Source organism: Callorhinus ursinus, unplaced genomic scaffold, assembly GCF_003265705.2.
Source record: "Callorhinus ursinus isolate GAN/ISIS: 27379988/994484 unplaced genomic scaffold, GSC_fseal_2.0 scaffold2, whole genome shotgun sequence".
NCBI classification, from domain to species: Eukaryota; Metazoa; Chordata; class Mammalia; order Carnivora; family Otariidae; genus Callorhinus; species Callorhinus ursinus.
This window is the reverse complement of record NW_027397064.1, coordinates 86,320,706-86,342,183: the sequence shown is the minus strand read 5'-3', so window position 1 is coordinate 86,342,183 and position 21,478 is coordinate 86,320,706. Positions and strand designations below refer to the sequence as shown.

The following is a 21,478-nucleotide window of genomic DNA, read 5'->3' as shown; positions in this document are numbered from 1 at the left end:
ATTAGCTGCCTTAACTCCATCCCCTTCTCTCAATAATTCAAAGCCACCAGTATAAATAATGATGATTAAACCAGAGGTGAGAACTAACTACTGTTCTCTGGGCTGAATCAAGTACACCCATCCATGGCTTTTGTGATGGTGGTTTTGGTAGTTTCCTTGGTTTATATCATGTTAATTTTCAGGGTTAGCCTATACAGTATGTTTGTCTGCATTTTTTTAAATATGACTCTTTGCTAACATTTAAAAATTATGAAATTTTCTGTTTTAACTGGATTTCTTGCCTCGCTTGCAAAATGAAAGATCTGGCACAACTGTTTAATATTCTTTATGGCAAAAATAAGTGGATCTGAGAGGTGAGGCATCAGCTTTCTCCAGTTTTATCATACTTCTTGCCATTCCCATGTGAGTCTGGATGTTGAAGCCTGGACTCAATTTCCACCCACCAACATGTTGGAATGAGTGGGTTTTATTATACCTGACACAATTTACTATTCACAATTCTGATTCTATTGAATAAGAATTTGATTTTGTAATTCTGTTTATAAATGAATGAGTTCTATGGATGGGATGACACATAAATTACTTACCTTTTTGTTGTTTTAATAAATACCCTCAAAACTCAGTATCTTAAAACAATAAACATTTGTTGTGTCTCATAGTTTCTGTGGGTCAGGAGTTTGGGAGCAGGTATATGGGTGGTCCTGGTTTGGGCTCTCTCTTGAGATTGCTATAATGCATTGGCTTGGACTGTCGTCATCTGAAATCTTTTTTTTTTTTTTAATGTTACGTTATTCACCATATAGTACATCATTAGTTTTTGATGTAGTGTTTCATGATTCATTGTTTGCGTATAACACCCAGTGCTCCACGCAGTACGTGCCCTCCTTAATGCCCATCACCAGGCTAACCCATCCCCCCACACCCCTCCCCTCTAGAACCCTCAGTGTGTTTCTCAGAGTCCATAGTCTCTCATGGTTCATCTCTCCCTCCGATTTTCCCCCCTTCATTTTTCCCTTCCTTCTCCTAATGTCCTCCATGCTATTCTTATGTTCCACAAATAAGCGAAACCATATGATAACTGACTTTCTCTGCTCATCTGAAATTTTAACTGAGATGGAGGTTCTATTTTCAAGATGACTGACTCACGTGGCTGCTGGCCAAAGGTCCCAGTTCCTTGCTGTGTGGACTTTTCCACTGGGCTATGTGGATGCCCTCATGACATATCAGCTTGCTTTGCCCTGAGTCAGCCATCCAAGAAAGAGAGTGCAAGGAGGAAGCCTCATGCCTTTTATGATCTTATCTCTAAAGTCACACACCATCACATCTGTCTTATTTTATTCATGAGAAATGAGTCACTAAGTCTAGCTCATACTCAAGGGGACAGAAGTTAAGCACTACTTCTTGTAAGAAGTGTCAAAGTGTGAAATTTGGATATAGCAATTTTGATCTTGGGGTCTTGGACTTGGTTAAATCATCAAATCATTGCTTTATTAACCTTCTACTTTTCCTGATCTTAATATTTCTAAGTTCTTTTCAGTTTCTTTTGTATATATTTTTCCAAATAAAACTGGGGACTCTAAATCGTTATAATTTATCATCTTTGAGGTTTGAAAAAATGATAAGAAGTGTCTAAAGAGAATTTTCATTTGATTTTAGGAAAACTACTTCTAAATTTTAGAGAAACAAAAACTTTCAGTTAGTTATCATTGCCCTGGTAGTATGTCTTGAGGAGCTGGTATACACTGGTATGTAACTGGTAGCTTCATAGCACAATTATTTCCTTGCTTTCTAGATATGAATTTCAGTATTACTGTGGGCAAATGGCTCCTTAAACATTTGTAGCTATAATTATCAGTAATCCCCTGGATAGTAAGTTGTGAAGTTCTTCTGTTTTACTTTTATACTGCCTTTTTTATATAACTATAATACTTAGCCTCAGCAGGAAACAGGTCATCGCCCTTTATTCCATTCCCAAAGAAAAAGAAGAGAGAAGTTCTCAAAGAAGGAGGAATTTGAGCAACAGAGCAAGTTCAGAGCCAAGCTAGGAAACTTTGTAAAATAAAGTTTGCTCCGCTGCTTCTCTAAGGTACTCTCCTTTAGGTTTCAAACCTCCAAACTAAAGATGTATTTTGATATACACACTGAATCCACTGTTGACAACAGAGGCATTAATAAGTCTTATTATATTTATTTTTATCTTTCAGGTTTCATCAAATTTTGGTGGCAGGGAGGGGTATACATACAAGGCCATTCACTAGTTAAAATAATTTTAATGTATGCAAAGTTGGGTTCCCATGCGGTGCTGATGTCGTATCAGTTTCACAGAGCCGACACAATATAGGGATTATGAATTCCTCCGAACTTTCACTCTTCGATTTTATCAGGGAACAAAACTAACTGACTTTATTTTATTTAGCTACAAGGAACTACTGCTCTGTTTTTGAGACTTTGTTTACAGCACTGAGTTCTGTAAGTTTAGTATTCATTTTCTACTAATAGCAGGGTGGGTAGCAATCACATTAGCAGAAATAAACTTTTATAAAGCTTTTCATTATTCTATGAGGAAATGATTTTTATAGTATACATATGTGTGTGTATACATATATATATATATTCATTAAAAAGTCAAAGATGTTCTTTGAAATGTTATACTGTATTTTCACATTTTTCCCTCTAGTTTATTGTGTTTCTTGGCTATATTAATTGCTAGTTTAGGTTGATTTAATCAGGTATACTGTAATTCAGTTTTTGAAAACATAATGTGGGTGGTGATTTGGGAATTGTTGCAGAATTTAAACGCTGATATTTTTACTCAGGTGATTTAAAATATGTACAAATATACATAATACAAAATTTTCTTGTTAATTTGGCAAAGCTGAGTAATATAAAATAATCTTGTTTTCCTTATTGCCTTAAAGGAAAATTATAAATAAATTTATGCTTTAGAATAATCTACTTGTCAGATATAGTCCTTATTGTACATGTGTGTGTTTGTGTGTGTAACTTCTGAAAACACACAATGAAAAGAATGGCAACATCATGTTCTACAAACAATATAGAAATTGTCCAAAGGCTAGAAAGAAACTTGGGACATTAACAAAAATAAGATTTTTTTTTTTACAAGTTTAAATTCTTCCTCTGAAGAAAAACTTTAAAAAAAAATAACACTAGTTCTAAGAAACAATTAGAAAAAAAAAAATGGGACAATAATAGCAGAAAGACAACCATTTAGGAATAAAACTACAGCAAAAGAAAGTTACTAAACATCCGTGCCATGCTATGTCAGAGATCTGGAAATGCCCAATGAGGTAAAATTCCAGTGTCTTAAAGATCAAATTAAGTGACTCCAGTCTCCACCTTTGACATTTGTAAAAAACTTTACATTTTCAAAAGTGTATTCCCATACATTTCCACATGATTCTCACAACTTTAAGGCAAATATATTTATTTTCTGTATTTCTCAGCTATTGAAACTGAGATATTCTTTGTGATTGACGATTGGTTGAAACAATCTATTTTCTCTCTCTCCCTCACAGAAATGTATGTTCTGTTTTGTTTTATTTGAGAATAGTGTCCATGTTTATATTTGTACTTCAGAGATAAGTACACTGTCTGTACTGAAAAGATTCTAAGTACATGTTGAACTGAACTGAATTTTAATTTTTTTTATATCCCAGACTCATCCTGTTTTAAATAATAATTTCCAATATCTAAACCGTATTCACTTTTACTCAGATATTTTAAGTCTAATTGAAATAAAAGGTAATTAGGGATGCCTGGGTGGCTGAGTCGGTTAAGCATCTGCCTTGGGCTCAGGTCATGATCCCAGGGTCCTGGGATCGAGCCCCACGTCGGGCTCCCTGCTCAGCGGGAAGCCTGCTTCTCTCTCCCCCTCTGCCTGCCGCTCTGCCTATTTGTGCTCTCTCTCTCTGTCAAATAAATAAATACAATTTAAAAAATAAATAAAAGGTGATTAAAATCCTTCTTTTAGTAGAGAATAAATTTTCATATCTTTCTCAATTAACAACTATTTACTTTTAAACTTTACATACTAATCAATAGTCACTAGTGAAAACAAAACCAAAAATAATTAACATTCAATTCGAGAAATGATAGGTGAGGTTTGTAGAATATTAATTTAAAAGGCTTAATTTATTACCTATACAAATGTTTAAAAATATAGTCACATTGGCTTTTCATAAATAGTATATATAGTTATATATATAGTACTTATATATATATACATATAATTATATATATCGTACACACACACACACACACACACACACACACTCATACTTATATGCTATCCAGAATACCTCATATTTAGAGTTGCAAATATGAAATCAGTTTTCTGATTTCCCGTAACCAAACATAACTACTGAGATTCTATGTGAAAGATCTAATCCTCATACTTCCGACCTACCATGAATGTCAGTTTAGAGTCAGCCATTCATTAAGTAAGGGCACAGCCATCCTCACCAAAAAGCGCTTCTTTATGGTATCTCCTCTTAACATCTTTTCTAAAACTCAAACTATTTTGTATAAAAATTCATATTTCAAAAGTCAACTTCAAATATCAATACAGAAGATAATTATTTGTTCCATACCCCCTGTTAGCTTCTTAATTGTCTTATTCATCTAGCAATTTTTTTTCCCCACAGACTGAACCAAAAGAATGGAAATGAGGCTCAAATCAGTAAGACTACTCATCCCTAAAAATAAGAAAGAATTATTTGTGGGAGAATAATTTCATTTCTTGGTCAACGGATTCTGTGGCCTTGTTTTTTGAATTATCTGTGTGGATCAAGCTATCCTTTATAAGCAGAGAAAAGCCACATTTGACTTTATTGCGACAAATAAACAAGGCCCTTACACTTAAGAACTCTGCAGTAGAACAAAGAAAATAATAGTAAAATAATACAAGTCACAGCCAAAAATCAATAATGGTAAAGTTTGTATGGCAAACTGCACAAAGTCCCTGATCTGGATGATCTTACAAGTCTGTTTGCTAAGGTTAAAAAAGAAAAAAGGAAAAAACAAAACAAAACAAAACAAAAAAAACTCTCATAGAGATGTATAATTTGAATGTGCTTCTGGTGTTAATGGAGCAGTAACTTTTCTAAGCTTTTAACAGGTCATAATTAATCAACCCCCAATCAATACATAGCATCCTAGCTATAGAACCATTACACTTACCCATGATGGTTAGGGCTGTAGCTTTTGTTAATTCTTCTTTCATTGACTCTATTATTTCTAAATTACCACCATCCAGGTTGCATCTATTTATGGTTCCATTTCCCGAACTGATCCAATAAAGCTTGTTTTCCACATAGTCTATCGATAGACCTGTAATTAAATTATACAACTTAAACATAACAGTAGCCACTTAAATAGTAATGTTCACCTAGCACTAGATTCTAGGGGAAAAAATAAGTTGCAAGCTTAGATTTTTGTCTTTAAAAATAAGATCTGGCTAATAGGGAAATATACTGTTTTAACTATCTGTGGAACAATATACTTTTATAGGCACTTAAGCAGTATCTCTGTTGATTATCACAACAATCTGTGACACTGACAGCAATGACTGTCTCTTTTCATGAATAAGAAAAATAATTTCTAGAATAGTTAAGAAATCTTTTTGAGCCCATAGCTAGCAAGTGGACCTTACAGAAATATTAACAAAGTTTCGATTTCCAAATTGACTGCCTGCCCTCTTCATTACGCTGCTTTGCCTCAGAAAATTTTAACACACAATACTCTTTTGGGAAACTAATATCATTGATGAAATTTTTAATTCCCCCTTACTTTCAGTAAAATTTACTTTAGGTAGTTATAGATTCAAGTTGTTGGTTTCAGTGATTTTCAAGGAAATACAAAAGTAGAATTTCAAAAAAACTGTAATGTCACTGAAGCATGGAATTGAGTTGGGCTTATTTAGGATCTGTCATGGGGTGATAAACTAACTATCTAGTAAGGGAATCAAGCCAAAGGCTTAAGATCATTAACCCCACGTCACAGTATATCACTGTAGGTTAGCTTTATTGAATTTTATGGACAATTTCATATGTTACAGTGGTATTTGTGGTTTTCAAAGGTCTCAGGATATGTATATTTTGATTGCCGAGGATTCTTGGTACACATCTACTTAATTACTGGCATGCTCAGTAGGCTCAGGGTCCACATTATAACAATAATTCTGTGGTTCCATGTTGGTCTTCTATGACCCACAATAACTTGTGGAAAAGCAATGTGGACATATACTCAGGCATCCAGTACAATAAATTGGTTCTGGAATCTTCCTCAGAGAATGAAGGAAGCAAACCAGAAAAAAAAAAAAAAAAGAAAGAAAAAGAAAAAAATCCCTTCCCTATTTAAAAAAAAAAAGAAACAAATAAACAAAAAACTAACACAGATAAAAAAAAGAAAAGGAAGAAAGGAGACACTTGGAGAGAATCACATGAGTTCCAGTGCATTGAGAAAGAGTTAAATATAGTCCAAATATTTACAGCTACAGATAGTCCCAATCCAGGGAGCAGAATTATCAGACCAGTTTTAATCAAGTAGAAATAATACTACAAGTCTATACAATATATCAGCTATTTATTGATTTATTGGTATGTTTTACTAATCGAAGTCTGAAAGGTACAGAACAAACCTAATAAATAAAATTAGACATTTCAGGGATAAAGTTTTCAGATTTTTTTTTATGACTACTGTGAGTGATTAGCTTTAAGAAAATAATCAAATAAAAATTATCACATTCATATTCTTTGGTGTAATATTTTCAGATTGAAGGTCATCCATCATTCAATTTTTTTATAAGAGAAAGTTCAGTTATTCTGTAGGTACTTCCTGAGTCACCCCCATGCATTTTTTCTAGTAAAAATCTTGGTTTAGACCACTTATTGTTCAGATGTGGTCTATTTTCCCTTCAGCTTAGTTGGCTATCTAAGTCACATAATTCTATCTTTAATCAGCAATGAAGAATATCTTACTAGAGATTTATGGTACAAAATATATGCCAAACATTTTGTAGTCAAATTTTTATCAAGAAGTGAATTAATACATTCATGAAGAATTCCTTCTAAGCAGTTATCTATCCCTCTAGATATTCCAAATTTCATCTCTCAATCAAGCCAAACCATCAGAGAGCTATCTGCATTTTTAGATTGCTGGATTTTTGTCCCTCACTTAATCTGTTGGTGAATTGAGCTCTGACATTGTGCCTTTGAGTTAAATGAAGGATGCTATAAAAAGTAGCCATAGGAAAACCACTGTTACACTTCCCAGGATATAGTGTCTGAAATAATATATCCCATAGTGACCTCTTTATACAAGTACCCATGGGAGAAATTTCTTTCAGGGCTCAGTGCCAGACAAAGCTATAGTAGAAAATATAAAATTGTAACTGATCATATTTCTCTCTTTGCTTTGGCTGCAAAGAACCTAAAGAGTCATATTTGTGACCCATCTGCAGAAATTGTAAAGGAATTGCATTTACACCACTAACCTCACTCCTGGCTTCAATAGACTAATCTATTATTTTTCTTCACCTTGATTTTTAAAATCAATATTCTAGTCGGCCTTTCTTAAGGGATTAAATTTGTCTAAGTTTCCTCAACCCCTTTTTTTGAAGGAAAAGGTGCGTTAATACCAAATGTGCCCAACTCCAGATTAACCCACAGTGTCAGCACTTTCTCATCCACCTAACACCCTGTGATTTCTGGACTCTAACACTGCTGTGTAAAGCAGTCATACAGAGCAGGGAAGTTACTGTGTTGGGGTCAGAGTTCCCCAGAGTTTACTACTCTACATTTTTGTTCATGGACTATGAGTGCCTAAAGAAAAGAAGCAGGGTGGTAGTGAGCTTTGATCTTCAGTACCGAGCGTAATGCCTAGAGAAGAGAAGAAAATTTATAAACACTGAATGGATGAATGGGTTATTTAATTCCCATTGTGAAAATTGTAAGTTGTCTTCCAGGAGTTCTCCCAATGAAAGTTGAATTATCTCCACAACATAATTTTTTAATACACTATCTATACCCAGAAGCTATGACAAAAGAGAAGAAGTGCAATGATTCAATAGGTCTACTTGCATGGCTTAAGTTTGCATCAATATTAGGATGAAATAGTTTAGGATTAATCATTTTAAGATTCACAGGAAAAAAATAACTAAGTTCCTATATTAGCCTACATATTCTTGTGAAAAGTCACTTAGCTACCTACGTGTATCTTCTTTTCTGTTAAATGTATTAGCTTAATCTCTGAATGTTCTTGAGCATATTTATTCATGGGTTTATAAAATAGAATTGAAATTTTTTTAAGATTTTATTTATTTATTTGAGAGAGAGAGAACATGAGCCGGGAGAGAGGGAGAGGGAGAAACAGACTCCCCATTGAGCAGAGTCTAATGTGGGGCTCCATCCCAAAACCCTGAGATCATGACTGGAGCCGAAGGCAGATGATTAACAGACTGAGCCACCCACGTGCCCTGAATGGAAATGTTTTAAAAATCCTATTATGGGGCACCTGGCTGGCTCAGTTGGTTGAGTGACTGCCTTCGGCTCAGGTCATGGTCCTGGAGTCCCGGGATCGAGTCCCGCATCAGGCTCCCTGCTCGGCGGGGAGTCTTCTTCTCCCTCTGACCCTCCCCCCTCTCATGTGCTCTCTCTCTCTCACTCTCTATCTCAAATAAATAAATAAAATCTTTAAAAAAAATCCTGTTATGAATTCAAGAAACTGGTGATATGTTTTAAATTCACAGATATATGCATGTTTAGAAGTACATATTTTTAAAACCTTTAGTGTAATGTAAATGTTTTCACAGCATAAGATTTTTTATTTTGTTATTCTCATACACTTAGGTCTTAATAACATTGAAGAATTAATTGGTGTCCATTTATTGGAATAATTTCTGAATCAAGTCTCTATTGCACTATTTCAAAAGAGGAATCATTAAGCAGTAAACTGATAGTTTTGATGCAGTTGAAACTACTCAGTGATTTTAGAATGCTAAATCAATAGCCATGAGAAAACAGATCAAATACAAGCATGTTTATAAAGTGTCCTAAGACCTATGCAAAGAAATATGATTATGTTTGCACTAAAAGGTCCTCAGAACGGGTGAGGGTGACTGAGATTAAAACATCTTCAAAGGGACTGTTGGCTCTTTCTACAGAATATACCACTATTAATATAGACTTATTTCTATAAGACACATTTATTTTTAATATCATCGGGATTTGGTAATCAAAAGAAGAAATCTAGATTCAATTATGTAACAGGTATATCAAAAGAAGAAATGTCATCATTTAAATTTAAAAGCTTCTATGAAGAGAAAAATCTACATTTTCACCTATCTTTTCTATTATTGTAAAAATGCAGAGTTAATTCATATGCTTTCATTCTGACCCTTTTTATTTTAAGCCAAAGATTTCCCTTAATGTATTATTTTAACATTTTGACTTAAGTAGCCCAGTGTATTTTTTAATTGAGACAATGTAATTTGCCCAAATTATGTAATTGCTCTCCTACTAGAAATACATTGATATAAAAAACTACATAATATTTTTTAGAAAAAGTCTAACTATATTTTCATATATTACTAAAAAAAATTAAGTCTGTTGAGTTTTAAATTTGTCGCAATTAAGATTGGGAAGTTCAGGGGTGCCTGGGTGGCCCAGTAAGTTAAGCATCTGCCTTTAACTCAGGTCTTGATCTCAATGGCCTGGGATGGAGCACCATGTCTGGCTCTCTGCTCAGTGGGGAGTCTGCTTCTCCCTCTCTGTCTCTCCCTCTGTGTGCTCTCTTTCTCTCAAATAAATGAATAAAATATTTTTAAAAACTTTTAAAGATTAAAAAAATACTGGGAAGTTCACCTCATGTGTCTCACTTCTCTTTTAAAAGACTCAAAATTAAATCAATGTACTATACAATATGGAATTAAAGCAAAAATGTAAATATATAGAACCAAGGAATTTTTAAAATTAATGCTTTCTAGACATGGTAATTTCCTAATATTTTTCTGACACCAAATTTCATTTCAAATTTTTCATCCCTGGCTATGCATTACAATTATCTGGAAAACTATTAAAAATACTGTTTCCTGGGCTTCACTCCCAGAAATTCCACCTGAATTGGTTTGAGTTGGTCCCAAGAATCAGTATTAAAAAAAAAAAAAAATCTCTTCAGGTGATTTTAGAATATAAACATCAAGAAATTCCTTTTAAAAATTGTATATTTTTTATAAACCTTCAAATTTGAATATGTAATAAGTTTAATGAGGCCTTTTAAGTATTAATGAGGCCTTTTAAGTATTGCTGGGAAGTGTATTATGAGGAGATCTCTTTGGAGGCAGAGGAACACTAAAGATATAGATGGGAAAGAAGGCTCACTATGGATATCCATACCATGGATATTAAAACATAGATAACCTTTAAAGCCTCTAGACATGTACAAAAAAATGACGTTTTCTAAATATTCTTCTTATAGCATTATCTTCAGACAATAGAATACAACTCCTTCTGCATCTAGGATTGTGATAATTGTAGAAACGGACTATTGAAAATACACAGTAGGTGAAGAAATATCATAACATTGCATCCTGCACTATACCTGTGGAAGAATTATAATATCCTAGATACTCTAAAAATGGAAATCTTTGCAGAGTTCACCAGGAGAGGCATGATTTTTCTGGGATGCAAAACTGTTTCTGAAACACTGAATTTTTAGCTCCAAAGGAGCATGGTTGTTCCATGAGGAAGTAGAGTGGGGTTAATTGCCTATTCGCTATCAAGCTATCTCAAAAAATATCTCTTAAGAATGCTTAGATTTTGTAAGTGCAGGAATAAATAGGCTGAGGAAACCTGAGCACTCTTTGTGTTTCATCCTTTGCTTCTCTCTGAGGTAAATATAAATATAAGGTACCACCTTTCAATCAGCTTGTCTATTCATTTCTGGGTTCATCTACAAAAGACTAGTCAGCCTCCACCTTGCTATACCCTCACTTCACCATTATGAAATTGTAATAATAATATAATAGTGTCTAGCACATAGAAAGCACTCACTAAAAACTAGCTATTTCTTTAGTACTACAAGTTCTTGTGTTTCCTTTTAAAGCTAAAATCCTAGTCTAAAATTTGCAACCATCTCTTTGGTAATCCCCACAACTGATAGTTTTGAGATAACTTAATGTGAGGTGTATTCAGATTGTGCATTTCATTTGTTATTATACTATCTCTCAGTTATGCAGGTATATCAAAATTAGAACCGTTTGTTCTGTGAGGCCCAATAAAAGACATGCTTCAGTCTGGGAGAAAACACTTGCAATCCACATATCAGACAATAGAACACAACTCCTTCTGCTTCTAGGATTGTGATAGTTGTAGAAACTGACTACTGAAAACACACAACAAATGAATGAAAGACTAGTATCAACGAAACTACACTCAAAACTCAACAGTTAAAAAAATCCAATTTAAAAAGATGGGCAAAAGAAATGAACAGACTTCTCACAGAAGAAGATATACAAATGACAATTAAGCACGTGAAAAAGATGTTCAACATGAAAAGAAAATGCAAATTAAAGTGACAATGACATCACTACACACCTGTAAGAATGCCTCAAATAAAAGTAGTGACAACACTAAATGCTGACAAGGATGCAGAGAAAAACTGGATTATTAATACATTGTTGGTGGGAACGAAAAATGACACAGCCCTTCTGGAAAACAGCTGGGCAGTTTCTTATAAAACTAAGCATACTATTCCATAGGACCCAGCAATTGCGCTCCTGGGAATTTATTCCAAGGAAATAAAAACTTATGTTCACACAAAAACTTGTACATGAATGTTTATAGTAGCTTTATTTGTAGTAGTCAAAAATTAGAATCACCCCATCACCTGCAAGAGGAGAATGCTTAAATAAATTGTGGTATTGACATATCATGGCCTCCTGCTCAGCAAGAAAAAGAAGAAAAGTACTGATAGATTCAATTTCAATGACTCTCCAAGATATAAGCTGAGTTGAAAACAGCCAATCCATAAGGTTACATACTGTATGACTGCATTATATAACATTTTAAAAACAGAAAATATTAGAAATGGAAGACAGATGGGGGAGGAAAGGGGAAGGAGGTGGTAGGCAGGAGAGAGAAAGTATGGTCAAAAAAGGGCAGTAGGAAGGACCCCTGTGGTGTTGCAATTATTCGGTATCTTTTTTTATTCTTTTATTCTTTTGTTTTTCCACTTATCCATAAGAACTTAATTCATTGTATTCAGTATCTTGACTGTGGTTTTAGATATAGGATGCGCATGTGATAAAATTAGATCTAAAATTAAAGACACAAATAAATACAAGTAAAACATGAAATCTGAATAATATTAATGGATTTCATGAAGGTCGGGATCTGGGTTGTAATATTTCATTTTACATAACGTTCCAATGGGGGAAAATTAGATAAAGTATATATGGAAACTCTCCTTCTTATTTTTTATAATTTCATGTGAATCTAAAACTATCTCAATAAAATTTTTAATTTAAAAAGAGCATATTATTCAATAAAAAGTTGAGTATGTAAAGGATCAGAATATACCACTCCAAAATATGCCACTTTGGCTTAAGAATTATTTTGATTTCAAGACAAGTGAGAAATAGCAGACAAAAAACAAAAGCTCTTTGCCCTCCTGTTTTGCTAAAAGCAGTCCTATCCACTTAATCACTAGAGACCAGTCTAGACTCTTACCAGCCCAGGGACGGCACTGAGAAGAATCTACATGATAAACCTTACTAACACAACCCTTATCTTCCATTCGTTTCCCTCAGATATTTGCCTTCCCATAGTTTGCCTCCCTTGTAAGTTTAACACCCTTTTCCTTTGTTTTGTCATTATTGTTTTGTCATTATTTTGTTTTGTCATTATTCTACAAGTTTGCTGTTCTTTGTTAAGATGCTATGTAAGCCCAAATTCTAACCACTCCTTTGAGTTATTGATCAGTGAGTTTCCCTGCATATGTGTGTGTTACTCTTGTTAATAAACTGTTTTTCTCTGGATAGTTTATCATTTCTCAATCTAATTTCCAGGTCCTTAGCCAGAGAAAGGAAAAAAAAAAGGAGGGGTGTTGTTGCTGTTTTCCTCCACTGCAAGTGTCTATACGATTATCTTAACCAGATCTAAATTCTTTCTTTGAAATCATCCCTCTTCATTCATTCTGCTTTAAGAAGTCACTGACAAACAAATAGAGTTACAGAACTGAGTTAATTCGTTCTTTGTTGCTCATCTCATTGAGTTAAGATTTCAGCATCTGCCTCATCCTCCCTTGCATTAATCATTTTTTATCTCAATTTATCCCATATTTCAAGATCTTGATGATTGGCAAAAGTTATGTGACTTGTGAAAATAACACATGCAAAATTGGAGGCAAGATCAGACTCAGTGACTGGCTTTTCTTGAGGAGTGTTTTGTTCTAAAAGATCATGTAAAAAGGTTTAAGACCTATAGTTTTATAATTCTCCAAAACTATATTTTATAACTTGATAGGAAAATAGAACAAAATATTTTTAAAAGCACTGGATTGTGTCATTTGAATATTTTAAAATTAGAGTTTTGTCAATATAATCTTAAACATCCCCTTGTGTTAGATTTTTTTCCCTAGACACACAGAAGAATTCTGAGTTTTCTAGACATATCACGTTTGTGCCTTTTATGCTTATTTTCCTTTCTACTAAGAATAAGGTAAGCCCCTTCTCTTCTGTCTCTGCCTTAAAAACAAAAGTATATTGTTTCTTCAAGATCCAGTTGAAATTTCAAATATCACCAATTTGAGTACTACAATTTCCTCTATTTTTCTTGCTCACACAACATTAGTCGTCTCCTCTATTTCCACAGTATCTCCTTGTCACCTTTATGGTGGCTGGAAATAGTACTCATGAATGATACCGCATCAAATGATTTGTAATTATTTCTGTCTTTTTACTTCACTGGACTATGACCTTCTTGATAATGTATCCCAGGTTTTATTTTCAGGTTCTGTCACCTACTATACACTTCATAACCTTTTTTTAATAACTTTCTTTTTTTTTTTACACTTGATCACATTTGAAAGAATGAGTAAACAAATGATCAGATAAAAAAATATAATTTAAATTATTTGTGTGTATATCAATGTGTAATTTTGTTAATTCCTCTGGCCTTTTGTGTAAGCTCTAAGTCCTTAACATTTCTTTTGGGGAGCATGACTTTATACACTGATTATATTCCATACATAATAAAAGTGACTGTGCTGAGTAATAAGTATATTTAAATAATATAACTGCATATATCAAGCAAGAAAATATATACAGAAATTTGTTTTAACCTTATTTTTAAAAAGTGAGGTCCCTTGAATTCTTTTGATGTGATAAAAAGTGTTTATGAATGTTATCCATTAATAGATTTCAAAATTCACATTATACAGCATATGGGTTGGAATGATTAAATAATAATTAAAAAAAAGTTTGGTAGGTTTCAAAAAGGTGCCCTTGAAGGTTGAGAGTAAACGAATGACTTTTGGTTGGGATTACCATGAAAATGAAGGGAAAATATTAAGAAAATAAAATACATAGTACACTAGATTCTTAAGAATAAGCCATGAAGGATAATGTTGATTGACAAGCCAAGTTGCTTTATGTGAGGCTTAAGGGATAAAATTCATAATATGTAAACATTTTAAACATGGAAATGGTTCTAAGTAGTAAATTAAAATCCTCTGTTACACAAACTGCTTTAAGCACTTAATGTATCCAATACTGAGCAATAAATCTTAATTGAGAATATTTAATTCAACAGTGGGTAACTGGAATGTTGATTTGTATTTAACAGAAACAAAGTTATTTAGCCAAACTGCCTAAAGGCTCAAATTACTTAGTCTCAGTGGTACACAGTCCTAAAATGCCAAGTTGGGTGTTTTGATAAGATTATGATGCACTTCTATTTCAAGTATGTCATACGTATGGATTTAACAACAAACAAGCAAGGGAAATCCAGTGAATTCTAACATAAAAACAATTCACAAATTAGAAAGCCTAGTATATCAGTGACATTTCTGTTTAAAAGTAGCATTTAAAGATTCGGAAATAATTAATAGCGAGGCACAATTGGCACAGAGGCGAAATTGCTTCTTGTGTTCCCTAGCTGCTTAGAAAAGCTGACTGCTGTGTCAATCGGGCCTGCATTTCTCAGGAGTACCCAGGTACTGAATTTTTTTCCTCTTCTTTCCATGCTTGAAAGAGTACCAGTTTTATTCCCTGATTTGAGCTTGAGGTCAGGTAATTACTATATGAAATCAACTTCTCTGGGCATAGCATAATGGTTAAGGTTTAATATGGCTTTGGAAGCAAAAAAACTTGGATTTGAATCCCACTCCACTATCCATCACAGGCAACCAACTTTCTTCAATAAGCCTCACTTTCTGTATCCATAAAAGAAGGATAAGAAACCCTTCCAGCAATGATTAATGTGAGATAATTAATGCAAAACATTTTACAAGTGCTTGACATATTCTACGTGCTTAAAAAGTAGTAACTATAATTATGTTATTTTTGTTGCCAAAGTGATGATGGTTCTACTGTATCATACATCCTAGGCTAAGGACAAGTAAACACAAAGGTGGGGGTTCATGATGAGAATACAGGTCCCATATAGTAGGATAGATAATAATTGATTTGAGTTGATACTTCCCAGCTTCACCAAACAGAATATTGTGTTTTCTCCTTACATCTGGAAAAAATAATTTATAATCTGATAATCAATATGCCTGAGGAGAAAAGCAACTGAACGGTAGCCCCTCCTTTCCTAATCACCTAATTTTCTTCACAGAAATGGTTTAGAGAATGCAGTGGGCAGGAGTTTAAGCCAGAGATTGCCCAGACAGACTCATCATGAAAAAATAATTACAATAATTTCCTGCAGTGCAAAATATCAGTGCAGTTCGATAAGTAAATAACAAAGTAATAAATATCCCTATGTATATGTATTTTATGGGTATGGCAATCATGTATACCAAGAAAAATAGGTTTGTATTTATTTTTTATACACATTCATGTGTCCACTCATGGTACTGGAAAATTCCATTTTAGAATTCATTCAGGGGAATAGCTCTAAGAGAATCTTATAAAGTGGGATTACAATGCCATCAATTCTTGGGAGTAATTCAAAGATTCTTCTATATCAAATGTTTCCTTATGAGACTTTACCTTCATGTTGAAAGGGGTCTTTGGATGCCTCCATTTGACCTCAAACTTTCTAGCTGGGTTCTTCTTTCCAGCTTGACTTTTGGCACAGGTGGAACCTTGAGGGCAAAGCATTCCTGACAGGAACCAAAACTACCCCCTCAAGCAATAAGGACTGCCCTGAGCCAGAAAGACCCCTCCCCGGATTGACTCCAAGATGATGATCCATTTGACTTTTACTGCCTACCTGCACTTGCCCACCACCTTTGCCCCCACACTTTTGCTTATAAAAACTTGGAAGTATTTTCATCATTCTGGGGGCAATCTTTGACACGTGAGTCCACTGCCTTCCCAGTGTTGGCCTCACTGAAATAAACTTGTTTCTGATGTCACCATCACTCCTTTCTCTGCCTTTGGATTTTGTCAGCAGTGAGTGGCTGAACCTGGTCTCTTTGGGACCCCCAGAGCCAGGGCCTTAGCTACAATGCTATACTAAATAGCAATTCAATTTTATATATAAAACAAACGAACAAACAAATAGTCCACTTACTTGCGTCACAGCTCTAAACTCTCCAGAGGAGAAAAAATAAGTAAACAATAGCAAAAATAATAATTTTTAAAAAAAGAAAACAATAATCTGGAATGCTTCAGATTTTGTGTAAAGTAGTAAACAATGTGTTACTGAATAACTAATAGCTAAGCAGGGAGCCTGATGTGGAGCCCCAACCCAGGCCCCTGGGATCATGACCTGAGCCGAAGGCAGACATTTAACAGACTGAGCACCCCCAGTCTTTAACCTATTTTAATCAATGCTTATAATGGCTTGAAACCCACATCATCTTACCTGGCCTCCATCCCTCCCAAATAAAGAATCTGAAGTGACTGAATATAGATCGGACTTTCCCGCTGTAAACTGATTCACAATGATATTTTTTATAGTTAATTTATAGATAGTAGTCTCTCTAGCCTATTGGGATAGATCAAAAATTACAATAACGATCAGAATGAATAAGGCATTACTGTACAAAGAAGTTAGTTTTATCTTTACACTAACTTGATCAAGGCTATTTTTGTCCTATTCTGTCTTTCTATGAGAAATCTCTGAGGTGCTAAGGAGAGCTAAATGGCCACAGGGTTAGACAGGAGAGGGAGGAGAAAGAGCAAGAGGAACATGTGAAAAAGCAAATTTGGAAATGAAATATTTCTAATTTTTCCTCTCTAGCTAGCTATGCTTTTATTTATAAGCAATCCTGTGGACATAATTCTTACACTCCATACTTAGAGAAAATTTTGGCATAAATACAAATATTTCCAACATGGACAACACTCAGATCACTTAATATGCAATTCTTTCACAAAGTAATCTTACTCAACTATGATATATAAATAAATCTTGGAATTATTCAATCATGTAAGATCCTGTTGCTATTGGATAAGAAACAGTGGTCACCTCATTCAGCAAATATTTGTTGAAGATCTATTTATATGTCAGCACTGACCTATGAGTTAAGGACACAATGGTAAATAAAACAGATATCGTCTCTAACTTTGTAGTTTCCTTTCTAGTTGGTAAGCAGTAGTTATTCAAATATTCAACAAACAAATGGAAGTCTAAAATAATGACAGGAGCTATAAGGTGCAACGGTGCTAAAGGTGTCTATTTTAAGAGACTTCGGTCTTGTCAAGGGAGGTCAGGGAAAGCTTCTTTGAAGAGATAATATTTGATTTGAAATCTGGCAGATAGGCAGACAACTGAGATGGGAGACATTTCTGGGAAAAGGAATGCCTTGTTAAAATATATTGTTAGGGGAAAGTCTGACAAGTTGAGAGAAGCAAAGAAGGAAAACATGGCTGGAGTGGATAACTTTGAGTCATACTACAAGTCCTTTTAGGTGGTAAACTCTATGAGGAAAGGGTTCATATCTCCCCTTTTTGCCTTGTTTCTCAGTAACTGGCACTCTGTAGGAACACATTTTTTTTTTTCAATTTTCTTCGAAAGGCCTGCATACATACAAACCAACACGTGAATCCTTACTACATGTTTCTGACTCTCTTTCTCATTAGTATGTCATTGCTACAAAGCAAGTATTACATAAAAAGTCATCTTTGTGTCATCCACAATGCTTAGCATAACACATTAACATTAGCCAATCCATACATGGATTTGGATTTAAGAAAGAAGGGTTATTGTAGAGATGTTTTTCTTTCTTTCTTCTTTCTTTCTTTCTTTCTTTCTTTCTTTCTTTCTTTCTTTCTTTCTTTCTTTCTTTCTTTCTTAATTTAGTTGTGGCTACTTCTGAAACATTCTTTTTTTTTAAGATTTTATTTATTTATTTGAGAGAGAGAGAATGAGAGATAGAGAGCACGAGAGGGAAGAGGGTCAGAGGGAGAAGCAGACTCCCTGCTGAGCAGGGACCCCGATGCGGGACTCGATCCCAGGACTCCAGGATCATGACCTGAGCCGAAGGCAGTCGCTCAACCAACTGAGCCACCCAGGCACCCTACTTCTGAAACATTCTTAAGCATTGTTTCTTTTTCTCCTCCTAGGTTAAAAAGGACACATTATCATCCTTTATATGATAGTCTATATCAAACATGTTAAATTCAGTACAATAAAGTCATTTGCCCAGCCTCCATTCAGAAAGCATGGCTAATTAATGCCAGCTAAATTTTGTTCACTTACTGTTTCTGCTTAATAGAGCTTTTACTAGATTTTATGTAAATATTTATGGAAATTTATGTTTGGGTCAATATACACAATTGCTATATTTGCAGGCATATAGATCAGTGGGTAAAATATAGGAAAGTTTGTGTTTAAAAGTTGTGATGTTCATTTAATGTATCAACCGGGTTGGCTATCATCCCCACTAATCTAGATTTTGCTGTGATGGTATTTGCAGATGTGGTGACTATTTGCAGTCAGTTGACTTTAAGTTAAGGATATTGTGCTAAAAAATCTAGGTGGGTTTGATCCAGTTAGTTGAAAGGCCATAAGACTTTAGAGAAACCTAAGACTAAGACATAAGAAACCTAAAAATAAGGTTTCTATGAAGAAGAAGAAATTGTAGCCAAGGTCTACAGTTTAAGCTGCTGCCTGAGACTTTCTATCCTGCCAGAGGATTTCAGATTTGCCTAGCCAACCCCCACAATCTAATTCCACAAACTCTGGTAATAAATCTTTTTATATATCTATATCTATATGACTATATCTCTCTCTCTCTCTCTCTGTCTCTCTATCTATCATCTATCTATCATCTATCTATCTATCTATCTATTCATACACACTACTGGTTCTATTTCTCATGAAATCCTGAAAGACACACAACTGTCTCCCATTCTCCTATGTGGATCATTTTTTAGAGCCATCTAGTGAAGAATACATGAGTGTACACAATTCTTCACAAATGATGCTTTTATTATATTTTACATGAGTAAAAAAAAAAGCCAAAAAGAATCTATGAAACAAAGGCTTAATTTTATAGATGCGAAAACCCAAAACACACCTGATTGTCTACATTAATGTGGCTCTACTATCCACTGTCTCTAATGTCATAACTTACTATTCTAAGAAACTTCTGTCTAGTAAGTTGGGTTGAAGATAATATTCCTGCAAATTTCAGGAACTTCCTGGAGAGCCCATCAACTCTTTAGCAAAAAAGCAACAAATGACACTTTGTACATCAGGACTCTGATCCATGTTCCCTCAAAATCTTTCTGTATCTACTAATCCAGAATTATATAATGATCTTTACTCAATGATCCTAACCACGCCTCCAACTGAAACACCTACCCTACACCAGATTCCCAAATCTCAATTACTATTTCAATGTTGCTTTTTCTTTTCTGAGAAACTGCGAAAACATTGATGACTTAAAGTTCTTCCTCAGCGTGGGAAGTAAAAAACGCAGCTTTGTCTAAACAGCAGGTTGTTTTAGGGATATTTTGAAAACCCAGTATTTAACATAGAGAAGAGAAGAAATTAATAAACACTCATATATTCACCACCCAGAACTGAACAATATTAATATTTTACTCTATTTAATTTGAGTCTTTTTATGAAATATGAAATACATTTTACTAATACAATAATGTCCCTTTTGGTAAAGATGAGATTTTCTTATGAATGTCATTATTGTTTCTTCCCAAAGAGAACTGCTATTATAAAATTGGTATGCATATTTCCAGTTTCCCTTTTTCCATTTATTTTATAAATATATTCATCCAGGAGCAATATATATTAATGTTGTATGTTTCATTTTGAAATTACATAAGTGGTATCCTATCATAATATCACTCTAATTACTTTTCTCACTCAATGCTTCTGAGATCTATTTATGTCCTTTTGTATACATATATACATAAACATACTTGTATTTTAGCACATAAACATGATGCATTTATTTACTCATTCCTCTTTTGATGAAGATTTAGGTTCTTCCTAAGTTTTTTGTTATTATAAACAGTGATACATTGAATATCCTTGTACTTGTGTCAAGGATATGTTCTTGAGAGTGTACATATTCTTTAGAGTATATATGTATATATTAGAGTATATATTCTTCAGAGTATATAAGTATGAAGTTGCTGGAACATAAGATATTGCATATGTGCCTTTAATTCTAAAAATAACTCCAAAAGGTAGACATTATTATCTCTACCTTATAGATAATAAAACTGAGCCTTTGAAAAGGAAAGAAGAATGTTTAAAGTCACAGAATTAATATAAGTATCAAAGCAGAGATTCAAATCCCTATTTTTTGGTTCCTAAAACAACTTTTTTCCCAACCATATTGTCCCTCAAACACAGCAAGAGGAATGTTTTATGTGAATGTGAAATTACTAAGTTGTCTTTAGTTTCTAGGTTCCTGAAGTTCATTCTTCCTCTTGAACCTTACACCTTGAACAATTTAATTCACTTAATTTGGAGTGGGCAGTTAAATGTGGCAAATGTTAACAGATATGTGAATGACATACCAAAATAGAAATACTGCTTATTGTAGGGAAGTGAAGGAGGATAGAGGCAGGAGATAACTTCACCTGCTCACTTGCTTCCTCTGTACATCAAAAATAAAGATATCTGTGGGCAGAAGTGTGGTAGAATACATTGGGGTGAGGATTTGCCACAGAACATCTGGATATCCAGAAAAATAAAAAGGGAAAATGATTTGTTACATTTATATATGAACAACACAGTCTCTTATTCAGCATTGCAGAGACCATCAATTTTAGCACCTGGTTAACATGACTAGTTAGCTAAAGTAAAAAGTT

General features: G+C 34.0%; 1 protein-coding gene across 1 annotated transcript in view; it reads right to left on the bottom strand.

The window, feature by feature from the left end:
• Positions 1–21,478, bottom strand: part of LRP1B (LDL receptor related protein 1B) — a 1,894,461-nt gene that overhangs the window by 562,634 nt on the left and 1,310,349 nt on the right. The window contains exon 32 of the mRNA XM_073905704.1: positions 5,200–5,349. Coding sequence (XP_073761805.1) covers positions 5,200–5,349 — 150 coding nt within the window. The remainder of the gene's footprint in view (positions 1–5,199; positions 5,350–21,478) is intronic.